Here is a 20,479-nt window from a genome sequence, read left to right as displayed (position 1 = left end):
GATGCTGTGCTAGTATATCAATATATTGATAAAGCAATACAATGAAAAATACAGGAAAGATCCCAGTATGTAAACATTATCAGGTAATATTACATAAAAATGACATACGATTCGGAATTTTCTTATTATAATCTGGTGGCAAAATAAACATTAATAAAAGCATACTGTTTTCCGTTTACATCTATGTATTAAACTGTACTTTAAACTATGTAAAATCACAGGAAGAATTTCCAATCTAGTATACTGGTTTTTGCCATACCCTGCATACACTAATGACGAAATGAACACGTGTGGCACATTGAAACAGAATTGTGTTTGTGACGACTAACAGCACCCTTCCCACAGTAACTCCAAGTCTAACAACCCATTAAGACTTGTTCGTTTTGGTACATGCACTATAAAGTTTAAAAAGTGGTTAACCCGGAGTGTTTTCTGCATGTGTTCAGTTATAATACAGTGCAGACACAGGATTTTCCGTCCCTGAGCTCATGGAAATGTTCCCCGTGCCGTGCACGTGTCACAGCTAGAAGTACCTGGAAGGGAATTAATAAGTTAGGTGAATTGCTTCGAAAGCACTATACATGTCAAAGGCATACGAAAGATTCAAAGCGTTTACTCGAGCAGTCTAAAGCTACGAAGCGTTATCAGTAATATAACCGTTAAATTTGTAATACTGGAGATTTGAATTAATTAATTTGCTATGTACAACTACATACAAATTGAACCGTAAACTTCACCCTACATCGAGTGAAAGTGAAAGCATAAGTTTTAAAAACATTGCTTCTTATCATTTGAACTAATCAATAGGAGGACAGTGTGTCAACATTAGTATTTTATATGCCTGTATGATTATACATGTACTTTTATAGATGAATTGAGATGGAATTTAAAGCCAGTATTTGAATTAAACGTACATCATGTTCATAGGGGTAACCACCATCGCGAAGTCGGGAATACAGTAACTTCCCGTTCACGTACACTTCAAATGAGTCTAAAATAAAAATAATGTGTCGAATAATAAGTAAGAATAAATTCAACATTCAACATGTGTAAGAATGTGTAGGAAATAGCAGTCAGTATATTACCTCAAATGCGGCTGTTAAATATGACATTTATATAAACTTTCAATGAGTCTAAAATAAATTCCATATACACTTCAGATGAGGCTGACATACAATTCATGTACACCTTCAATGAGTCTAGCAATCAAGTCCATAACCACCTCGAACATGTCTGATATAAAATATAAAACTGATATATACTTAGAATCTGTCTATATTACATTTATTATCTTTAAATCATATTGGTTTTTCCTTTTTTACTGGATTGAACGTGGTCAAATGTTCTGTGATAAATCAGTGTACGGAGCCTTAAAGACGTCATTTACTTCAGAAAACATTTTACCTCTTGAGTCTTATTCTCTGGATAAGGAATTAAAACTATTTTCGTAGAGAAAGATTATACGAGTAAGGTGACGTACTAATTGTGCCTGATTTTTCTTCGAACGCGACGTCACTGAAGTTATCTTGAATGGCAAGGCGAAGGTCGTCACAAACACTCTGGCCTACTCATGCGGACCTGCAGACAGATAAAGTTATCTCACGTACTCATGTTACACAACCGATGGCATTCAAGTAACGTTACACATGGTACTCATGTTACGCATCACAAGGTATACAGGTAACGCATCACAAGGTATACAGGTAACGCATCACATGATATACAGATAACGTGTCAAACGGTATACAGGAAACGCACCACATGGTATACAGATAACGTGTTACATGGTATACAGATAACGAGTCACACGGTATACAGGAAACGCATCACATGATATACAGGTAACGTGTTACATGGTATACAGGTAACGCTTCACATGATATACAGGTAACGCTTCACATGATATACAGGTAACGCTTCACATGATATACAGGTAACGTGTCACATGATATACAGGTAATGTGTCACATGATATACAGGTAACGTGTCACATGTTATACAGGTAACGCTACACATGCTATACAGGTAACGTGTCACATGTAAAAAAGGTAATGTGTCACATGATATACAGGTAACGCTACACATGATATACAGGTAACGTGTCATATGATATACAGGTAACGCTTCACATAATATACAGGTAACGCTTCACATGATATACAGGTAATGTGTCACATGATATACAGGTAACGCTACACATGATATACAGGTAACGTGTCATATGATATACAGGTAACGCTTCACATAATATACAGGTAACGCTTCACATGATATACAGGTAACGTGTCACATGATATACAGGTAACGCTACACATGATATACAGGTTACGTGTCACATGATATACAGGTAACGTGTCATATGATATACAGGTAACGCTTCACATGATATACAGGTAACGCTTCACATGATATACAGGTAACGCTTCACATGATATACAGGTAACGTGTCACATGATATACAGGTAACGCTTCACATGATATACAGGTAACGCTTCACATGATATACTGTAACGTGTCACATGATATACGGTTAACGCTACACATGATATACAGGTAACGCTTCACATGATATACAGGTAACGTGTCACATGATATACAGGTACACACCACATCACATTACATGGTATACTGTAACGCATCACATGGTATACTGTAACGCATCACATGGTATACTGTAACGCATCACATGGTATACTGTAACGCATCACATGGTATACTGTAACGCATCACATGGTATACAGGTACGCATCACATGGTATACTGTAACGCATCACATGGTATACTGTAACGCATCACATGGTATACAGGTACACATCACATGGTATACAGGTACACATCACATGGTATACAGGTACACATCACATGGTATACTGTAACGCATCACATGGTATACAGGTACACATCACATGGTATACAGGTACGCATCACATGGTATACAGGTACGCATCACATGGTATACTGTAACGCATCACATGGTATACAGGTAACGCATCACATGGTATACTGTAACGCATCACATGGTATACTGTAACGCATCACATGGTATACAAGAAACGCATCACAATGTACACAGGTAAAGCATCACATGATATACAGATAACGTGTCAAACGGTATACAAAAAACGCATCACATGGTATACAGATAACGTGTTACATGGTATACAAATAACGTGTCACATGATATACAGGAAACGCATCACATGTTATACAGGTAACGTGTTACATGGTATACAGGTAACGTGTCACACGGTATACAGGAAACGCATCACATGTTATACAGGTAACGTGTTACATGGTATACAGGTAACGTGTCACACGATATACAGGAAACGCATCACATGGTATACAGATAACGTGTTACATGGTATACAGATAACGTGTCACACGATATACAGGAAACGCATCACATGATGTACAGGTAACGTGTTACATGGTATACAGATAACGTGTCACACGGTATACTGGTAACGCTTTACATGGTGCACATGTAACGAATTATATTTTATCATAAATATATATAGATACTTAATTGAAACGGATTTTAAAGGAAATTAATATAAATGGTAGGTCCGCGACTTAAAGCGGGATAACCTCGGATGGACTTAGATATGTTAGGATATATAACGTCCTCCCGACCTGTAGCAGATTTTTCACGGATGGACTAAGATATGAAGTAATCAATTACGTCTTCACGAATAGGAGCAAATTATTCACACGGATTCCCTAAGGTATTTTAGAATCCATAACGTTCTCATGACTTGGAACAGATTATTCTCGGGTGTACCGTGATATGTCAAGATCTTTAACGTCTTCAGTACGGAGTGGTATTTTTGCGACTATACTACGCCAGGTATATACATGTAGATCTGACACCGCTAAATACATTTCCTATTCTATTGTCATTTAACCTCTTTGCACGCAAAATAAATCCGGTTTCTAGTCAGTCAAGACTCTAAAACCATGTATTGGGAAAAAGGTCCACTTATGTACTTAACATTTAACAGCGTTAGAAAAAAGTTACGTTTTTTATAAGAAAACCAGTATTTGGTTCAGCGTAGCCTTGTGTATTTAGGAAATAGACAATATCCGGTGAACGAGTACAAACATTGCTGTGAAAATGTAAACAAAAAAGTAGATCGAGTAGATCCAGCATGTTCAGCCTGTGTTTTGCATTGAAAAACCATTCAGCTTCAAAACCTAGAAAGATGGATATAGCCGTTGGTGTGAGATGGTATATAACCAAGCTTTCATTCACTGTCATATGTTAATTTAACGAAACTTCAGAATAGTAGTAATTTTCTTTATAGACACTGCCAGTTCCAAATACAAACGAATGCGCCATTTGGGCTGTCAGTACATGCAGTACAATTTCCAGGAATGCATTATAAACAATCACAGTCTTCATTCCTGAAAATGTCAATATATGCAGCCATACGTAAGTATAATACACAAGTAATGCATTTATAAGATAACATTTTTCTTATTAAAAGTCACATTGTACGCATGTGTTTCCAATTATTTTCTTTTGTTTAAATTTCGAAAAAAAACCTTCGCGGAAGGCAGCAGCGGATTTGCTTCATGATGTGAAGTTAACCGCTTTGTACAGTAGGGTTTAATATATAATATATAATATATATATATATATATATATTACAAAGTGTAAAGGACGCTTACGTGGATATCTTAAGTAACACATTTACGTAAACTTTGTCACTTTAGTGCCAATTGCAACAAAGGTTAAATGATCAAATATTGAACATTGTAATAGACGATTGAAGGCGTACAATGAAGAATGACTACTCCATTTCTCAAATGTAGTGAAGATAATCCCGAAATGCTGTGCAGATTAAGCGACTGAAAATAAACCACATTTCAGAGCAAGTATATCCTAACATAAACAAAACTCACGATTCATCGGTTAGTAAGAATGAAATTCAATATCAAATTAGGCTTGTATTATTCCTATGAATAACAAGACAAATGTTGATGTCAGGCATCAAAGACGCGGCTGAATGGGTTTTATTGAATATTAATATATATCTATTGATGTTCATGAAACATTTCCCTCATTCAGTATACAGTCTACATCGACAGCCGTTAATGAGGACATGTGTGTTCGTAACTAAAAAAAAGCCAACAATGCAACTAGAGCCATAGCGGTACATTGCATGCCATTGTATGGAGAAAACAAAGTTTGCCCTTGGTGAAAATGTCCTAAAACATCTCTTACCATAGTGAGTTTTCGCGTTTTCTTTCCCCGCAAAAAGATGGAGGAGGATGCTGAATCGTTGTGTCACGTAAAAAATATCGATACCCAGTTGGCTCAATAAAGTCATGTGGCAATATATACAATTGTTAACATTCCGAATAAACACGGAAATAGCCAAACTATGACGGTTTAATCAACTTTCTAGATCGTAGTTACTCGGTCGTCTCCGGCATGCGTAAATTATTTAGACTGGTAACTTGCATTATCACCGATAAAATTATTGGTGTCGGGTCGATTCGGCCGAGATATCATTTCAGCCTGATATTTTTCGGCCTTCTTTTCATTAATGTTTGTTTTAAATCGTGTGAATTACGCCTTGAACTTTCATTTTATATCAGTTTAAAATTGTCAATTAATGTCGTGTTAATGCACTTATGTTTGTTATCAAATGCATAATTTAAACTATTATTCACAATATGCCCGTAAATTCTCACATGCTTATTTAATACCACAGCGTGTATATAAATCGTTTTCACAGAAAGTAAATTTTTAAAATAACGAACTCGTATGACCTGCGACCAGTCAATACAAAAACACAGAGAATATATTTTTTTTAATTTCCTGTTTTAAACATCAGGCTTATTCGTTTTATATGACGTATTGGAAGTTTTACACGCATAAACACGGTTATTGACGACAAATCTTAAGTAAAGTTGAATAAGAGTTGATGTCATTAACTAATCTTCTTTTTTTTTCCAAAACTAAAATTTATCCGTATACACTTTCCCATTGACAATTGCAAACATGTATCCATATGAATAGTTGATATCATTAACTAATCTTCTTCTTTTTTCATAACTAAAATTTATCCGTATATATTCCCCATTGACAATTGCAAACATGTATCCATATAGACGCGGAGGTGTTATTATTATTCATGCTTACCAGTGCTCCACTAAAACATGCGAACGTGTCACCTGAGGCCCGGGCTGAGCCAATTGAGGATACGATTCGGTTACAGAAGGTCTTCGGTGTCCATCGATATATCCCGGAGGTGTCCGAACAGGTTCTATTTGCGTTCGTCTTGAGATCGGAGATCTCCGTGACCTTTCTCTACCAAAGCTACCATCACGATCAACTTCAGTATAATCCGTATCTCTTCGCTCATCATGATTTATTTTCAGTATATCGTAACCTTTCTTCAGTTTCTCATCTTCTTTTGTGAAGTAATAATTTTTGTCCTGTGTACGATAACGTCCGTACACGAAATATGAATTACCATCATTCATGCTTGTGTTTCATCGATCATTTATACTTGTGTGCACACAAAAGTTTCTTTTTACAAAATAAACTTCTAACTTCTGCTCAATATTTTTACACGAAATTATTACTTCTCTTTGTGAGTTCTTAAATCGAATGTTTTAATATCATGTACAGATACCAGGCCATCGGCCGAACATTTATTATGATATATTCCACTACCGTGACTAAGTTCGATTTCTTCAAAGAAATACTCCTTTCAACTAGTTCATAAAAGATTATTTCACACCATTTCTCTGATCCAATCGATTTCCCATCACAATTATTCAATGTATTGGTGCCCATTGAAGGGTTTGTGTACATACAATTCAATACATCGTGAATAGAATTTATTTAAAAGTAATGAATATCGTAAAGGCGCAATGAATTTAATGCTTTTGCAGTGTATTTATTTAGGTTCGTATCATCAATACGCACATTATTCTTTAATACTCCCTTGCCTAATCGCATGCAAAATTGTACCTCAAGTTTGATGTAGTTTTGAGTCTCGGACACGTTATTCTGAGCTGTAAGGGTACTTCTGGTGTAATGTAGTTTTGAGTCTCGGACACGTTATACTGAACTGTAAGGGTACCTCCAGTGTAGTGTAGTTTTGAGTCTCGGACACGTTATACTGAACTGTAAGGGTACCTCTGGTGTAATGCTGTTTTGAGTCTCGGACACGTTATTCTCCCACCTCAGATAAGTAGATCCATTAATTTAACCATGCTAGAAATTCTTTTCTCCCACCTCAGATAAGTAGATCCAATAATTTAACCATGCTAGATATTCTTATCTTGCCCACGGGCGAAGATAAAATGCCCGTATGGAACTCCTTTTTAAAGGTCATCACATTGTAATAACCTCCCTTGTTGAAGACTGGACCGTCAGTAGCATCAAGGAAACCTTGTCTTGTGGCAATATTTAGAACGCTAGTTAATTATTTCTCGCTTTAAATGTCACCAGAAAACAGTTTACACACACCTTTCAAGAAATAATGCTTTACTCTACTTAGAACTATTTAAAGACCGATCTGACCATTTACATACTCTGAATCACTGCGCGAATATCTATGACAACCACGAATTATCGCATATCCGTACGCAATTATTTTCACTAAGCACAAAAGAGTTCCAGCAAAAAATACATTTTTACTTAATTTTGTTTAACTGAGGTGGGAGAAAAAGCATCTACCATAGCCGCTCGTGTAAGATAGGTTCATCCCGACCCTCGCGCAGGGTGTTTTGCGGAAACTCGGTAAACCTCGTTTAACCCCGGCCATGGAAGATACTTATATACAGAAGATGTTGTAATAACTGTCGCATGTTGCGCGAGTGTGGTCATACGTTGTGTGTGTGTGTGTGTGGGGGGGGGGGGGGGGGGGGGGCGGAGTACCCGAAGATAACCCATTTGTCCGGCTTGGTCAATAGCCAATCTCACATGCGTCCAGGTGCCATGCCAAAAACAGTTTCAAACCCGGGTTAAGACTCAGACTCAGAAAAACCCCTTTTTATGTTTTAAAAAACATTATATTATCATTCGTTTTACAAAAATAAAGATATGTTAGTGAGCAAGTAAAAAACAACAACAAATCTATTCAAATCAAGTTTAAACTATAAGGAATGTTACAAATGGTATGAAGATTTGCAGTTTTGCAATTTAAGGTAATACACCTTCATTACCATAGTCCGAGAATCGAACCCGGGTCGCCTTGGTGAAAAGCAAGTGCACGAACCACTGCGCTAAACAAAACAGAGCTTGATTACATAAGAGCCAAAGCATCGCACTATGACCGCAATATATTAGCAAAAAATGTTTTCATAACATTTTGCTTTCAAAACCTATATGAGTGGTTATATTCTGAACAGTATTAAGTCGGTTATTTACAAATACATTAAACGAGCAGTACAAATCAACAAGGGCAATAACTTTACTTATGTAACGAAATGTACACGCACATGCTAGATTGGTAATCTCTCTTGTTAGACATTTGTGTCAAAATCCATAATATTTTATTTGAATCTAGATTTGGTCAAAAGTTTGCCAGACGTTATTTAAAAGTTCTCACAGTTTTACATAGATATTTTACGATCTTGTTTCTGAAACACCCAAAACAAAAAATAAAACACTATGATATTCAATGGAAAGAAAAGTTACCTGGGGAAACAGATCTTTTAAGTGCAGCTTCTTCGCTAACTGGATCGATTCAGAGTTTTAACATGTACGTGAAGTTAGCGGCCTAGCGGCCTGGCGGTCTAGCGGCGTGAATTTGGCGCCCTAGCGGCTATAGCTTTTTTCTCTATTTCAAAGGAATTGTTCATGCATTTTCTTGGAAACAATGTTAAATCAATGTTTTCTTATTCATACATTAACATAACGGCCTTAAATTGATTTCTATTTCATAGCAATTGTGTATGCGTTTTCTTCTAAATCAATGATTGATTTACTTTTTTAATGCACAAATAATCAATCAGAAGCGATTTTCAACAGGTAGCTAGGTCGTAAACTTTACGCCGCTAAGTCGCTAGGTCGCAAACTTTACGCCGCTAGGCCGCTTGGTCGCTAACTTCACGCCTCTAGGTCGCAAACTTTACGCCGCTAGGCCGCTTGGTCGCTAACTTCACGCCGCTAGGTCGCAAACTTTACGCCGCTAGGCCGCTTGGTCGCTAACTTTACGCCGCTAGGCCGTTATGTCGCTAACTTCACGCCGCTAGGTCGCTAACTTCACGCCGCTAGGTCGCTAGGTCGCAAACTTTACGCCGCTAGGCCGCTTGGTCGCTAACTTCACGCCGCTAGGTCGCTAGGTCGCAAACTTTACGCCGCTAGGCCGCTTGGTCGCTAACTTCACGCCGCTAGGCCGTTATGTCGCTAACTTCACGCCGCTAGGTCGCTAACTTCACGCCGCTAGGTCGCTAGGTCGCAAACTTTACGCCGCTAGGTCGCTAGGTCGCAAACTTCACGTCGCAAGGCCGTTATGTCGCTAACTTCACGCCGCTAGGCCGCTAGGTCGCTAACTTCACGCCGCTAGGTCGCTAGGTTGCAAACTTTACGCCGCTAGGCCGCTTGGTCGCTAACTTCACGCCGCTAGGCCGCTATGTCGTTAACCTCACGCCGCTAGGCCGCTAGGTCGCTAACTCCACGCCGCTAGGCCGCTATATCGCTAACTTCACGCCGCTAAACCGCTAGGCCACTAACTTCACGCGAAATAGAAAGGCACGCCGAGTAGACACAACTGAAAGTATTGGGGTACATTTTAAAGGTGTGATGGATCTGGAAGGTCTATTGGACGAAGGATATACAAGAACAAATTTATGCAGATTATAACGTTTTGAAACGAAACAGTTTCGAATTTAAATTCCCATTGTTATGCATGTAAAAACTGATGCTTGCAAAAGCTGTATTTAATGTGTTTGCCTATGTGAGATTTTCGGCATCTCAATTTAATCATAGAAGCTATGAGCAAGTGTATCATATCTATAACATGCATAACATGTCCATGGGGTTTTAACACAAACATATTTACCAAGAAGAACTGGTATGTTCAGTTTCGATTTGATTAAAAAATATGAATCATATTTTTATCGTTATCATGCATTACATAATCATCTTCGATAATTGACATATATGGCGAGTTGCGTTTATCTGATAAAGATATAAATAGTTAAAAACAGTTCAGCACCTGATTAGTTTGTTTAACTGTGAGTCTGAAAAGCATGTTAACGGATTGTTAGTTATGTTATTACATCATCAACGTTTAACTCAAAGCACTCACTGAATGAACAGAAGTCGCAATCGACGGATACGGTGTGAACTAGTGTACGGTTGTTACACAATGGATGGCAAGTAGAACGGAAGACTCATTTTAACTTCAATACTTATGTTTACCATGTCCGAAGCAGCTACCTCTCGGTATATGTCAATATTTTGCTGCATATATATATGTTGATGTTTATGTACTTCCTTGCTTGTTCGCATTTGCTACGTAATAATGTTTTAAAGCTGCACTATCTCAAATTGACCGTTTTGACCTTTTATTTTTTGGCCTCAGAATCATCTCATTTTAGGCCTCAGAATCATCTCATTTTAGGCCTCAGAATCATCTCATTTTAGGCATCAGAATCATCTCATTTTTGGCCTCAGAATCATCTCATTTTAGGCATCAGTAATTTTAATTCAGTCATATAAGATGACTTGCAATAGAACAGATATAAATTGTTTGGTTAACTGAGTTTCAATTTTCTTAAAGCTTGAGTAACGCTTTTAGCCATAAAACATCAATTTTCAAAGGTATATATGGTAACTGCAAAAGATCTTTTGTCAGCAGTCTTATATCACTGGCTCCCAGACATTTACGCAAACATTGGCTCATTTCAAGACAAAACAAATAAAACAGTTTAATCTGTTAGAGTGCAGCTTTAAAATGCACTGACTAAAGCAGTTGTATAGAAATTTATTATCTAGATTGCCTGGGTTGCCTGTGATAAAGTCGAAATAAACTGGTATCATGTTACGGGTAAAAAGTGTAGACAATTATTATTTTATGTACATTTCTAACAATGCACATTCCTGGGTTAAAACAACGGTGTATTATCTTTCCCCATGTATTCACGGCGGTTTTAGTATCGCGTTATCGATGTGATAAATGATTCTCACATTATCATGATGATATATTTTTATGTATACAGGGCTTCCAATACGAACTTGAAATTGATGTATGAACTTCCTTACCAGCAATTATTGGAAGTTTTTACTGACACGTGGAAGTTTAAGAATCTCAAATGCTTCCATTTGCTCCATTATTTTTCAGCTTTTATCTTAAAATTAAGATTATTTGCAACAATAACATTCCAACCTCTTCAATTAATATCACAATAATTCATCAACTTTAAGACGAATTGTGATCATGAAAGTAACTTTGAGACAAGCTGTTGATATATCGAACCTCTAAGCCTTGGTTTTGGAAGTTTTATCATAATTTAAGGCGAAGTGCTGTCAGCAAATTAATTTTGGAAGTTTTCACATATTTTAAGGCTAAATGCTGTAACTATCTCACGTTATCGTGGCGATATGCACTTTCCCGTGTTTTGCACGGTGACTTACCTTATCTCGCGTTATCGTGGCGATAAACACTTTCCCGTTTTTGCACGGTGACTTACCTATCTCGCGTTATCGTGGCGATATGCACTTTCCCTTGTTTTGCACGGTGACTTACCTATCTCGCGTTATCGTGGTGATATGCACTTTCCCGTGTTTTGCACGGTGACTTAACTATCTCGCGTTATCGTGGCGATATGCACTTTCCCGTGTTTTGCACGGTGACTTACCTATCTCGCGTTATCGTGGTGATATACACTTTCCCGTTTTTGCACGGTGACTTACCTATCTCGCGTTATCGTGGTGATATACACTTTCCCGTTTTTGTACGACGACTTACCTATCTCGCGTTATCGTGGCGATATGCACTTACCCGTGTTTTGCACGGTGACTTACCTATCTCGCGTTATCGTGGTGATATGCACTTTCCGGTGTTTTGCAAGGTGACTTAACTATCTCGCGTTATCGTGGTGATATGCACTTTCCGGTGTTTTGCACGGTGACTTACCTATCTCGCGTTATCGTGGTGATATACACTTTCCCGTGTTTTGCACGGTGTCTTACCTATCTCGCGTTATCGTGGTGATATACACTTTCCCGTGTTTTGCACGGTGACTTACCTATCTCGCGTTATCGTGGTGATATGCACTTTCCGGTGTTTTGCACGGTGACTTACCTATCTCGCGTTATCGTGGTGATATGCACTTTCCGGTGTTTTGCACGGTGACTTACCTATCTCGCGTTATCGTGGTGATATACACTTTCCCGTTTTTGTACGGTGACTTACCTATCTCGCGTTACCGTGGTGATATACACTTTCCCGTTTTTGCACGGTGACTTACCTATCTCGCGTTATCGTGGTGATATGCACTTTCCCGTTTTTGCACGGTGACTTACCTATCTCACGTTTTCGTAGCGATATGCACTTACCCGTGTTTTGTACGGTGTCTTAACTATCTTACGTTATCGTGGCGATATGCACTTTCCCGTGTTTTGCACGGTGTCTTAACTATCTCACGTCATAGTGGCGAAATACACTTTCCCGTGTTTTGCACGGTGTCTTAACTATCTCACGTCATAGTGGCGAAATACACTTTCCCGTGTTTTGCACGGTGTCTTAACTATCTCACGTCATAGTGGCGAAATACACTTTCCCGTGTTTTGCACGGTGTCTTAACTATCTCACGTCATAGTGGCGAAATACACTTTCCCGTCTTTTGCACGGTGTCTTAACTATCTCACGTCATAGTGGCGAAATACACTTTCCCGTCTTTTGCACGGTGTCTTAACTATCTCACGTCATCGTGGCGAAATACACTTTCCCGTGTTTTGCACGGTGACTTAACTATCTCAGGTTATCGTGGCGATATGCACTTTCCCCCGTTTTGCACGGTGACTTAACTATCTCACGTTGTCGTGGCGATATGCACTTTCTCGTGCAAACAAAATTCATACAGACAGCATTTATCTTTCATGCAAAACCAAGGGCGCAAAGTCCAATGGCAGATATAGGGCTGCTATACCTGAACTGCTCAGGTCTAGTTAACAATTTACCAAACGGCTCTCAAATCACAACTACATGCTTTCGGAAATGATTCAAATGATGTGCTAACCTGTGTGGCATTGACCCCACTAAATAAACACCACATTCATACCATATATAGGCCGCATCTACAACTACTATTCAAACTTTAGGTAGATGATAAATCTTCTGCGTTCAAGAAACACATTTATCCCACTCTATTATCATTGTCTTTAATTTTCTAAACAAGGCTTGCGTAAAGTGAATTTAGTCATTTTCAGTTCAGATTTGTTTATCTAACTGATATGGTCCAGGGTGAAGCCTTTCAAACGACCCTTCTTGTAATGGTGTGCAGATCTGACTGGCCAACCAAGCTGATTTTGGACAATTAATCGCAAGGCACTCTTATTTCAGTGTGATCGGTTCTGACCGGTGAGCAAGTAGATTTTGAACATTCTCACATTTATATAAGTATTATGTACGTGTTAACCACCATTGTCTTGGTTTGGTACTGCTAGTTTTCGGATTGAATGGGATCTTTTGTTGTACATTTTTTGCTAGTACATTCCTTATACATGATTTTGATTGTTTATCTTGCAGTTCACATGCAGCGTGTTAGACATATAAGTTCTATTTGAATAAATGTTTATACTTCCCCGTTGCGTTATAAATGTAGTCTTCAGATTGGTTGAGCCGACTGAAAAAAACTTAAATTGATTAGATGGTTTTAATACTGGGAAGTAAGAAATTTTGTCATTGTATTTATTGTCAACTCAATATGATATTGTTCTTAGTACATATATTCTATTTATATAGCGCCCTCTATCTATGTGTTAATTCAATTTATTGTAGTTTGAATCCTTTGCCAGTTTAAAGCACAACCGCACACACACACACACACACGCACCCCCCACACACACGTCCTAGTATCAACCGTTTCTTGCCTCTGATACTAACTGTTAACTTATATTTCCCACTTTATCGTGGTGATACACTCTCCGATATTTACTTTCTATTTTTTTTTTCAAAGTGATATACCTTACCCGTATTTTTACAGTGATTTACCCTTCCGACTTTCGTTAATATACCTCAGTTGCTCAGAACCACTACCTGACCCAGTATACAAATTACCGAACGGCTCTCCAATCACAACTATACATACTTCAGGAAATGTTTACGTGTACCGTGTTATATATTTAAAGTTCTTCTTTGATAAATGTTGAATCGTCCCTGTTGCATTATGCTGTGATCATACTGGTTGAGCCAACTGACTAGAAACTTCAATGGCTTAGCTTTCTCTCAATACAAAATAGTCAGAAAAAATGTCACTGTAATCATTTCTTTAGATTATTCCAAAATACATGAGTCTGTGCAAAAACTTTTTGTGCCGTTAGTATTTGTTGCCACTTTCAAGCACTCCAATCTTGATGTTGTAGATAATGTTGTTTTGCTGTTTACACTTCTTTATCATGTACTAATATTTTCTAGTCAATGGTATCTTGTGTCGTTTTTGTTGCCAGATAAGTCATCAACCTGTACCATGTGTATACAACTTGATGTATGTAGTTGTTACGACATTAAATAAATGTCCATTTACAAACATATTCTGGTCGTTTGTTGATTACTAGTGATATGAGAGTCATAATTGAGCCTGGCATATACATAATCTCTAATATCCATGCTAGGGAAATATCATCCTCGGCACCCAAGCCTATCAGAACCTTTATGATACCCTGGGCAAATTGGCTAAGGAAACTTCGTAAATCTTGAATATTCATAAGCATTTTCCGACCAAAGAAATATCCTATAGCAAAAATGAAAGAATCTACTTTATGAAGAGCCACCGGCATATTTAACAATATCCTGCCTAAAACGATTTGTTAGCCGAGATCTCATTGGATTATTTCGAACCGAGATCACAACTTCTCGGCCATTTCCGCACCGCATGCGACCAATCAAGCGGCTGGATTTCACCTCATTAGTTATTCATTAGTACGATATTTTTTTACAGCTGATTTGCCCAGGGTATCATATAGGTTATGATACGCTGGGGTGCCAGGGATTGGGAAATATTAACAAGTCCAAGCTTTTTTTCAGTTACTATTTTTTGTTTAGTCGTAAAAAGTATAACGCCCTTTAAAAAAAAACTTTTTTATGTTTTGGTTCTTAATCATAAACGACAATGAGTTTGTAGTTATCTTAACAGTTTACCTAATGAGGCTCGATTTTGAATCCGCAGTAAATTGGGACGTCAATGTTTTGTATGTTTAAAAAAACACAGCAAAATAACTTGTTAATATACTTGCGGAAAAAATGAAACTGCCGAACAATGAATTGATCGGAAAATAGAATGAAAGATTTTGTCTTGTAGTTATTGTTTTAACGTATAAATCCAATTTGTGTATGGAAAAGTATTCGGACTAAACATGGGACAAATTTCAGAAGAAACCTTTATTTTAAAAACTGTTTAAACCGAAGTTTTTAACATAGGCCCTACTTTTTGGACGACACATTTTTACTTTTATCCGCTAGAGTATAATAAATGCTTGTTATCGCAGTATATATCTTATCATAGCTGATTATGACGTGTAATACTGATAAGTGCATTTTTTTATTTTTTTTAAAAAACGAAATTGAAAGTACACTACTTTTTTTCTGTGGAAGTGTTACACAATTTGAAACGTATAAAACGTTTTTCAAAAATAAGGGCAATGATTGTTACTGCAATGTGAACTGATGCAGTAAAACGTTTCATTGTGAGGTATAGAGAGGTTGAACTATTATATTGTAAGTATAAGAAATTTGTCATAAAGGTAATAGATATATGCAAATAAATGCATGTCAGCATAAGGAAAAGATATAATTTTGGGAGTACGTTTTACAGAAATTTATGATTGTTATTGAATGGTATCCAGCAAGAAAGGTTAACATTTAATGTCACAATGCGCTTGAACGGTGTTGGTTTAACTATGTAGTACAAACCCCAGTATGCTTTAAGCTTAACTTTACAGTTATGAAAAATAGATATCACATTTCAAATGTTTTTCCAAGTATTTATTGCAATTAACAAAAACTAAAAAAAACAAAGTCAAGCCAACAGCGTTTATTCTCTCTTACCATAATGTATGAGAAATGAGGTATATATACAATATCGATGTACATACATGACATGGCGGCAGATACATGTTTCATTTTGATATGCGATACACAATAAGGGTCTCGGAGAGTCATTTATTGAACATAAAATCTAACTGCTTGTTATGTACACACAATTTTATGTCATAAATAAGGATGTTACCATATGGTTAAATAGTTTTCTTGATTTGTAATTTAACGTCATTTAAACATATAAAACAATGTTCAACATTACATTAAACTAAATTAAATTAAAATTAATGACTGCATTGTCTCAAAATCATGGAAGTTAAACCCAACCGAAACAAAACAGAAGGGAGCCTTAACAGGGTTTCAACTTATGTGATAGAAACACTAGGTTGTTTACGGTGCAGGAGTAATTTGTTCAATCAAACTTGAGGACCTCCAATATCATTGAAAACGAACAACACTTTCGTAAACTAACGGACATCTTTAAGGTTAAATACACAACAAGTGCGAGTTTTGGTTGTCAGCAACTCCGTTTATTTTTATCTTCAATATTCAGCGTTACTTTCCTTAAGGAGGCAAAAATTGCCAAAGCAGATAAGCTTAAACATGTCGTTCAGAAAGTTCCCAACATGTGTTGATCTTTTGCTGATTTTAGCTTCCGTATTGATAAAGGTTATCCAAGTTTCTACCGTATTTAAACAATATATATGGCAATATATAACCGAACTGCAAAAATCCCAAACGCCTAGTATGGCAAAGCTGATTTTTTTTCTATCATCGTTCCAGATTGCATCGACGTATCGAATCAATACAAAATGAACGTAAAGCAAGCTTTTAACACAAAACCAAATCCTGCCAAAATAGTACGTTTTCTAGTAGCCATGAAGGACGCTGCTGATAGAGAAAAAAAGAGGGTTCATGATGCAAGGTATGTTGGATCTAAAGTCAGATTATGGAAATCTGAATACCGCTGTATTGCTGTTGCTCTTGTGTCTTTAAACGAGCTTCTATCAGAAGATCAATCGGTGATTGATGATTTCGAATCCTTCGCGAATACTGAACTATTAGTCAGACGGTCAAAATTTGTACACCATGGACGGTTTGCTGTTGTCATGAACGGATCCTGGAACTACTTCTATGACCACGGCGAATGTAGAGTTTTTGATCCTGATAGAGAAGTTAAGTGTAGATTACTCCGCGTAAATAAAAACGAAGACCCATTGGATGATGAAGACGAATACATAAGCTACATTAGAAACTTCTCAAATGGGTTCGTGAAAGATAACGCAAGAAGCATTTTGTCAAATATGGAAATGGAATACAAAAGCCTATACTCAACTATGGAAGATGCAGTTTTTCTCATCTATTCGTATGTTTTGCCCTGTGATGAGCTACCCCACATGTGTGGACATATTTTACGAGACTTCGCTCAGAGGTCAAAGCGAAATATTGTTATCGGTTTCGAAACCATATCTGATGAAACAAATGAAGAAAAAGCAAGAAAAGCACTTACCCATGCAAAAGTATCCTTATTTGGTTCGCTCATTATAAGAAATGAAATCATTAAAACACGTAAAGAACACCATAAAAGAAGGTCGGAGCGATTTGCCAAACGATTTACAGGCGTTACAGATCTGGAAGAGCTATGGGATGAAGGATATCCAATCAAAAACAGACACGTGCAGAAAACTAAACTTCGAAAACGGCATGCAAGATGATGAGTAAAGTCATCATGACGTGTCTGCTACTGATGAACGTTTTTCCTCATCGTGTTACATCTCATACGATATTTTGACAAGTGACTACCATTGGTGATCGTTTTTCTCATCATTTTACATTTCATGTTATCGTTTGACAATTGACTGTCACTAGTGAACGTTTCCCTCAATGTGTTACTATTCATGCGGTCGTTTGGCAATTGACTGCCATTGATGAACGTGTTCCTCCTTGTGTTACTCTTCATGTGATCATTTGAAGATTGACTTCAATTGGAGAACGTGTTCCTCATCGTATTTCATCTTATGCAATCGTTTGACAATTGACTGCCATATATGAACATTTTGCTCATCGTGTTTGATCTCATGTGATCATATGACAATTTACTGCAATTTGTGAACGTTTTCCTCATCGTGTTACATCTCATGTGATCGTCTGACAATTGACTGTCATTGATGAACGTTTTCCTTATCGTGTTTGATCTCATGTGATCATATGACAATTTACTGCAATTGGTGAACATTTTCCTCATCGTGTTACATCTTATGCGCTCGTTTGACAATTGGCTGCCATTGGTGAACGTTTTCCTCATCGTGTTACATCTCATGTGATCGTCTGACAATTGACTGTCATTGATGAACGTTTTCCTCAACGTGTTACATCTTATGTGATCGTCTGACAATTGACTGTCATTGATGAACGTTTTCCTCATCGTGTAACATCTCATGTGATCGTCTGACAATTGACTGCCATTGATGAACGTTTCCTCATCGCAAAAATCTCATGTGATCGTCTGACAATTGACTGCCATTGGTGAACGTTTTCCTCATCGTGAAAATCTCATGTGATCGTCTGACAATTGACTGCCATTGATGAACGTTTCCTCATCGCAAAAATCTCATGTGATCGTCTGACAATTGACTGCCATTGATGAACGTTTTCCTCATCGTGAAAATCTCATGTGATCGTCTGACAATTGACTGCCATTGCTGAACGTTTTCCTCATCGTGTTACATCTCATGCGCTCGTTTCGCAATTGACTGCCATTAGTGAACGTTTTTTTCATCGTTTTGCTTTTCATGTGTTTATTTAAATGTCATTGTCTAATGATTACTGTTTGTTTTATTGTTTAAAATGATATTTTCTTGCTGTATATTTTGAATTGTAAAGTCACCCTCTTCATGTGTCATTTGTTTGGAATAACTTTTATTTCAAAAGTCCTAATAAAGACTAGCATACGTACATATTTATCGTTGCTATAACGGTGTATCGCTATATGAAACTTTAATGTAAGTGTGTTCATTACAAATTTAAGACCGTGATGACGTTGTGGCCATTGGAGTTTTTACACAACACGATTTCTTCATGTTTGGTTTTAATTGCGTTTTTAAGTGTTACAGATGCCACAATCTATATGTCTGCATTTGGATAATCATAAAGGCATGTTAAAATTGAACTCATCATAAATAGTGGCCAGGGTCAATGCTTTCTCATCTGTATTTTTGTGTGTGTTTATATGTATACTAGTATGTATTTATATAAGGCAAGGAAGTGAGGATGTCAACAAAAGTGAAAAGCTTCATAAATGGTCACGATTAGATGCACATGGAAATGTCAAAGGTCTTGGTATGGTCAAAATGACTATTTTTAAACACCAAAACATGCTTTAGTGGGTTTTGTAAAAAAAGTATATACATTTTTGAAAGCTTTTGGGTAGGACTTTCTTTACTCAGTCTGTCAAATTGTGGTATTAGTTTTGCGTTTGGGGGCAAAATAGCCAGGGGATTTTCTCCCAACGCATGATATATTATGTATGCAAATAGCTTTCATTTCTTACCAATTTGTATTCTACGAACTCACGTCTAAGAATCTTGAATAAATGTATCATTGGTATTCGTCATTTTGTTTTAAACCACGTCGTACTAAACTGTTCCTATTTTTAAATCAAGTTTATTTAAAGGACTTCGCTAAATGATATACAAAACAATCAAATTGTTCAATAAATACTATTAAGTACTAAAAACTCCAATGTACTACCAAAGCTTCGTTTATCTGCATTGACTTTTTCATGATTTAATAAGCTGGTATAAGTGTCAGTCTCCTTGAGCGAAAGAACGTCTTTCCACGCCCACTTTGAAAGGCAGAAAGGACGCTGGAGCGGTTCGTAGTCGACTATTTTCAACGGAACCTGCAATCACTTTGTATGCTGGAATTCTGGTGCGAGTAGAATCAATCGTGTTGACAAACATGCATTTTGTATGCATAATTTGATATTGAATAAATATGTACACTAATTTGTTAAATGTTTAGCACTATAAACTGTAGTATATGTTTATTGGCAGGCCTTAGGCTGACAGTGCATATTGTCGACCTAGGCGAAATTGAGGCGTAGCAGAGGTTGATAGTATTTTCCGTAGGTTGGCAATATGCACTGTCATCCTCAAGGCAGTCAAAATCTATTTCATTTTACCGAACAAAAACTGTTTAATTTAAATCATTTGCCGTTTTAACTCACTTTTTTTTTAAACAAATCA

General features: G+C 37.1%; 1 protein-coding gene and 1 long non-coding RNA gene across 2 annotated transcripts; one reads left to right on the top strand and one right to left on the bottom strand.

Annotated features, from left to right (window-relative positions):
• Positions 1–10: 10 nt before the first annotated feature.
• On the bottom strand, positions 11–6,959 carry LOC128219064 (uncharacterized). Its single transcript, XR_008258543.1, has 4 exons — positions 6,155–6,959; positions 1,481–1,578; positions 915–991; positions 11–533 (listed from the first exon to the last, which is right to left on the bottom strand). It is a non-coding gene; the product is annotated as an uncharacterized LOC128219064 (long non-coding RNA).
• Positions 6,960–15,882: 8,923 nt separating this feature from the next.
• Positions 15,883–18,307, top strand: LOC128218771 (uncharacterized). Its single transcript, XM_052926463.1, has 2 exons — positions 15,883–15,911; positions 17,016–18,307. Exon 2 carries the CDS (start codon positions 17,045–17,047, stop codon positions 17,945–17,947), a length of 903 nt encoding a protein of 300 aa, XP_052782423.1. The 5' UTR covers positions 15,883–15,911; positions 17,016–17,044; the 3' UTR covers positions 17,948–18,307.
• The last annotated feature ends 2,172 nt before the right edge of the window (positions 18,308–20,479 follow it).

This window comes from Mya arenaria, chromosome 15 (genome assembly GCF_026914265.1).
Source record: "Mya arenaria isolate MELC-2E11 chromosome 15, ASM2691426v1".
NCBI lineage: Eukaryota > Metazoa > Mollusca > Bivalvia > Myida > Myidae > Mya > Mya arenaria.
Note: the sequence above shows the minus strand (reverse complement) of the source record. Positions and strands in the feature narration are given on the sequence as shown.

What these genes read in the sequence shown, in the direction of transcription:
- LOC128218771 (XM_052926463.1), top strand. Translation starts at nt 17,045, where the DNA reads ATGAACGTAAAGCAAGCTTTTAACACAAAACCAAATCCTGCCAAAATA.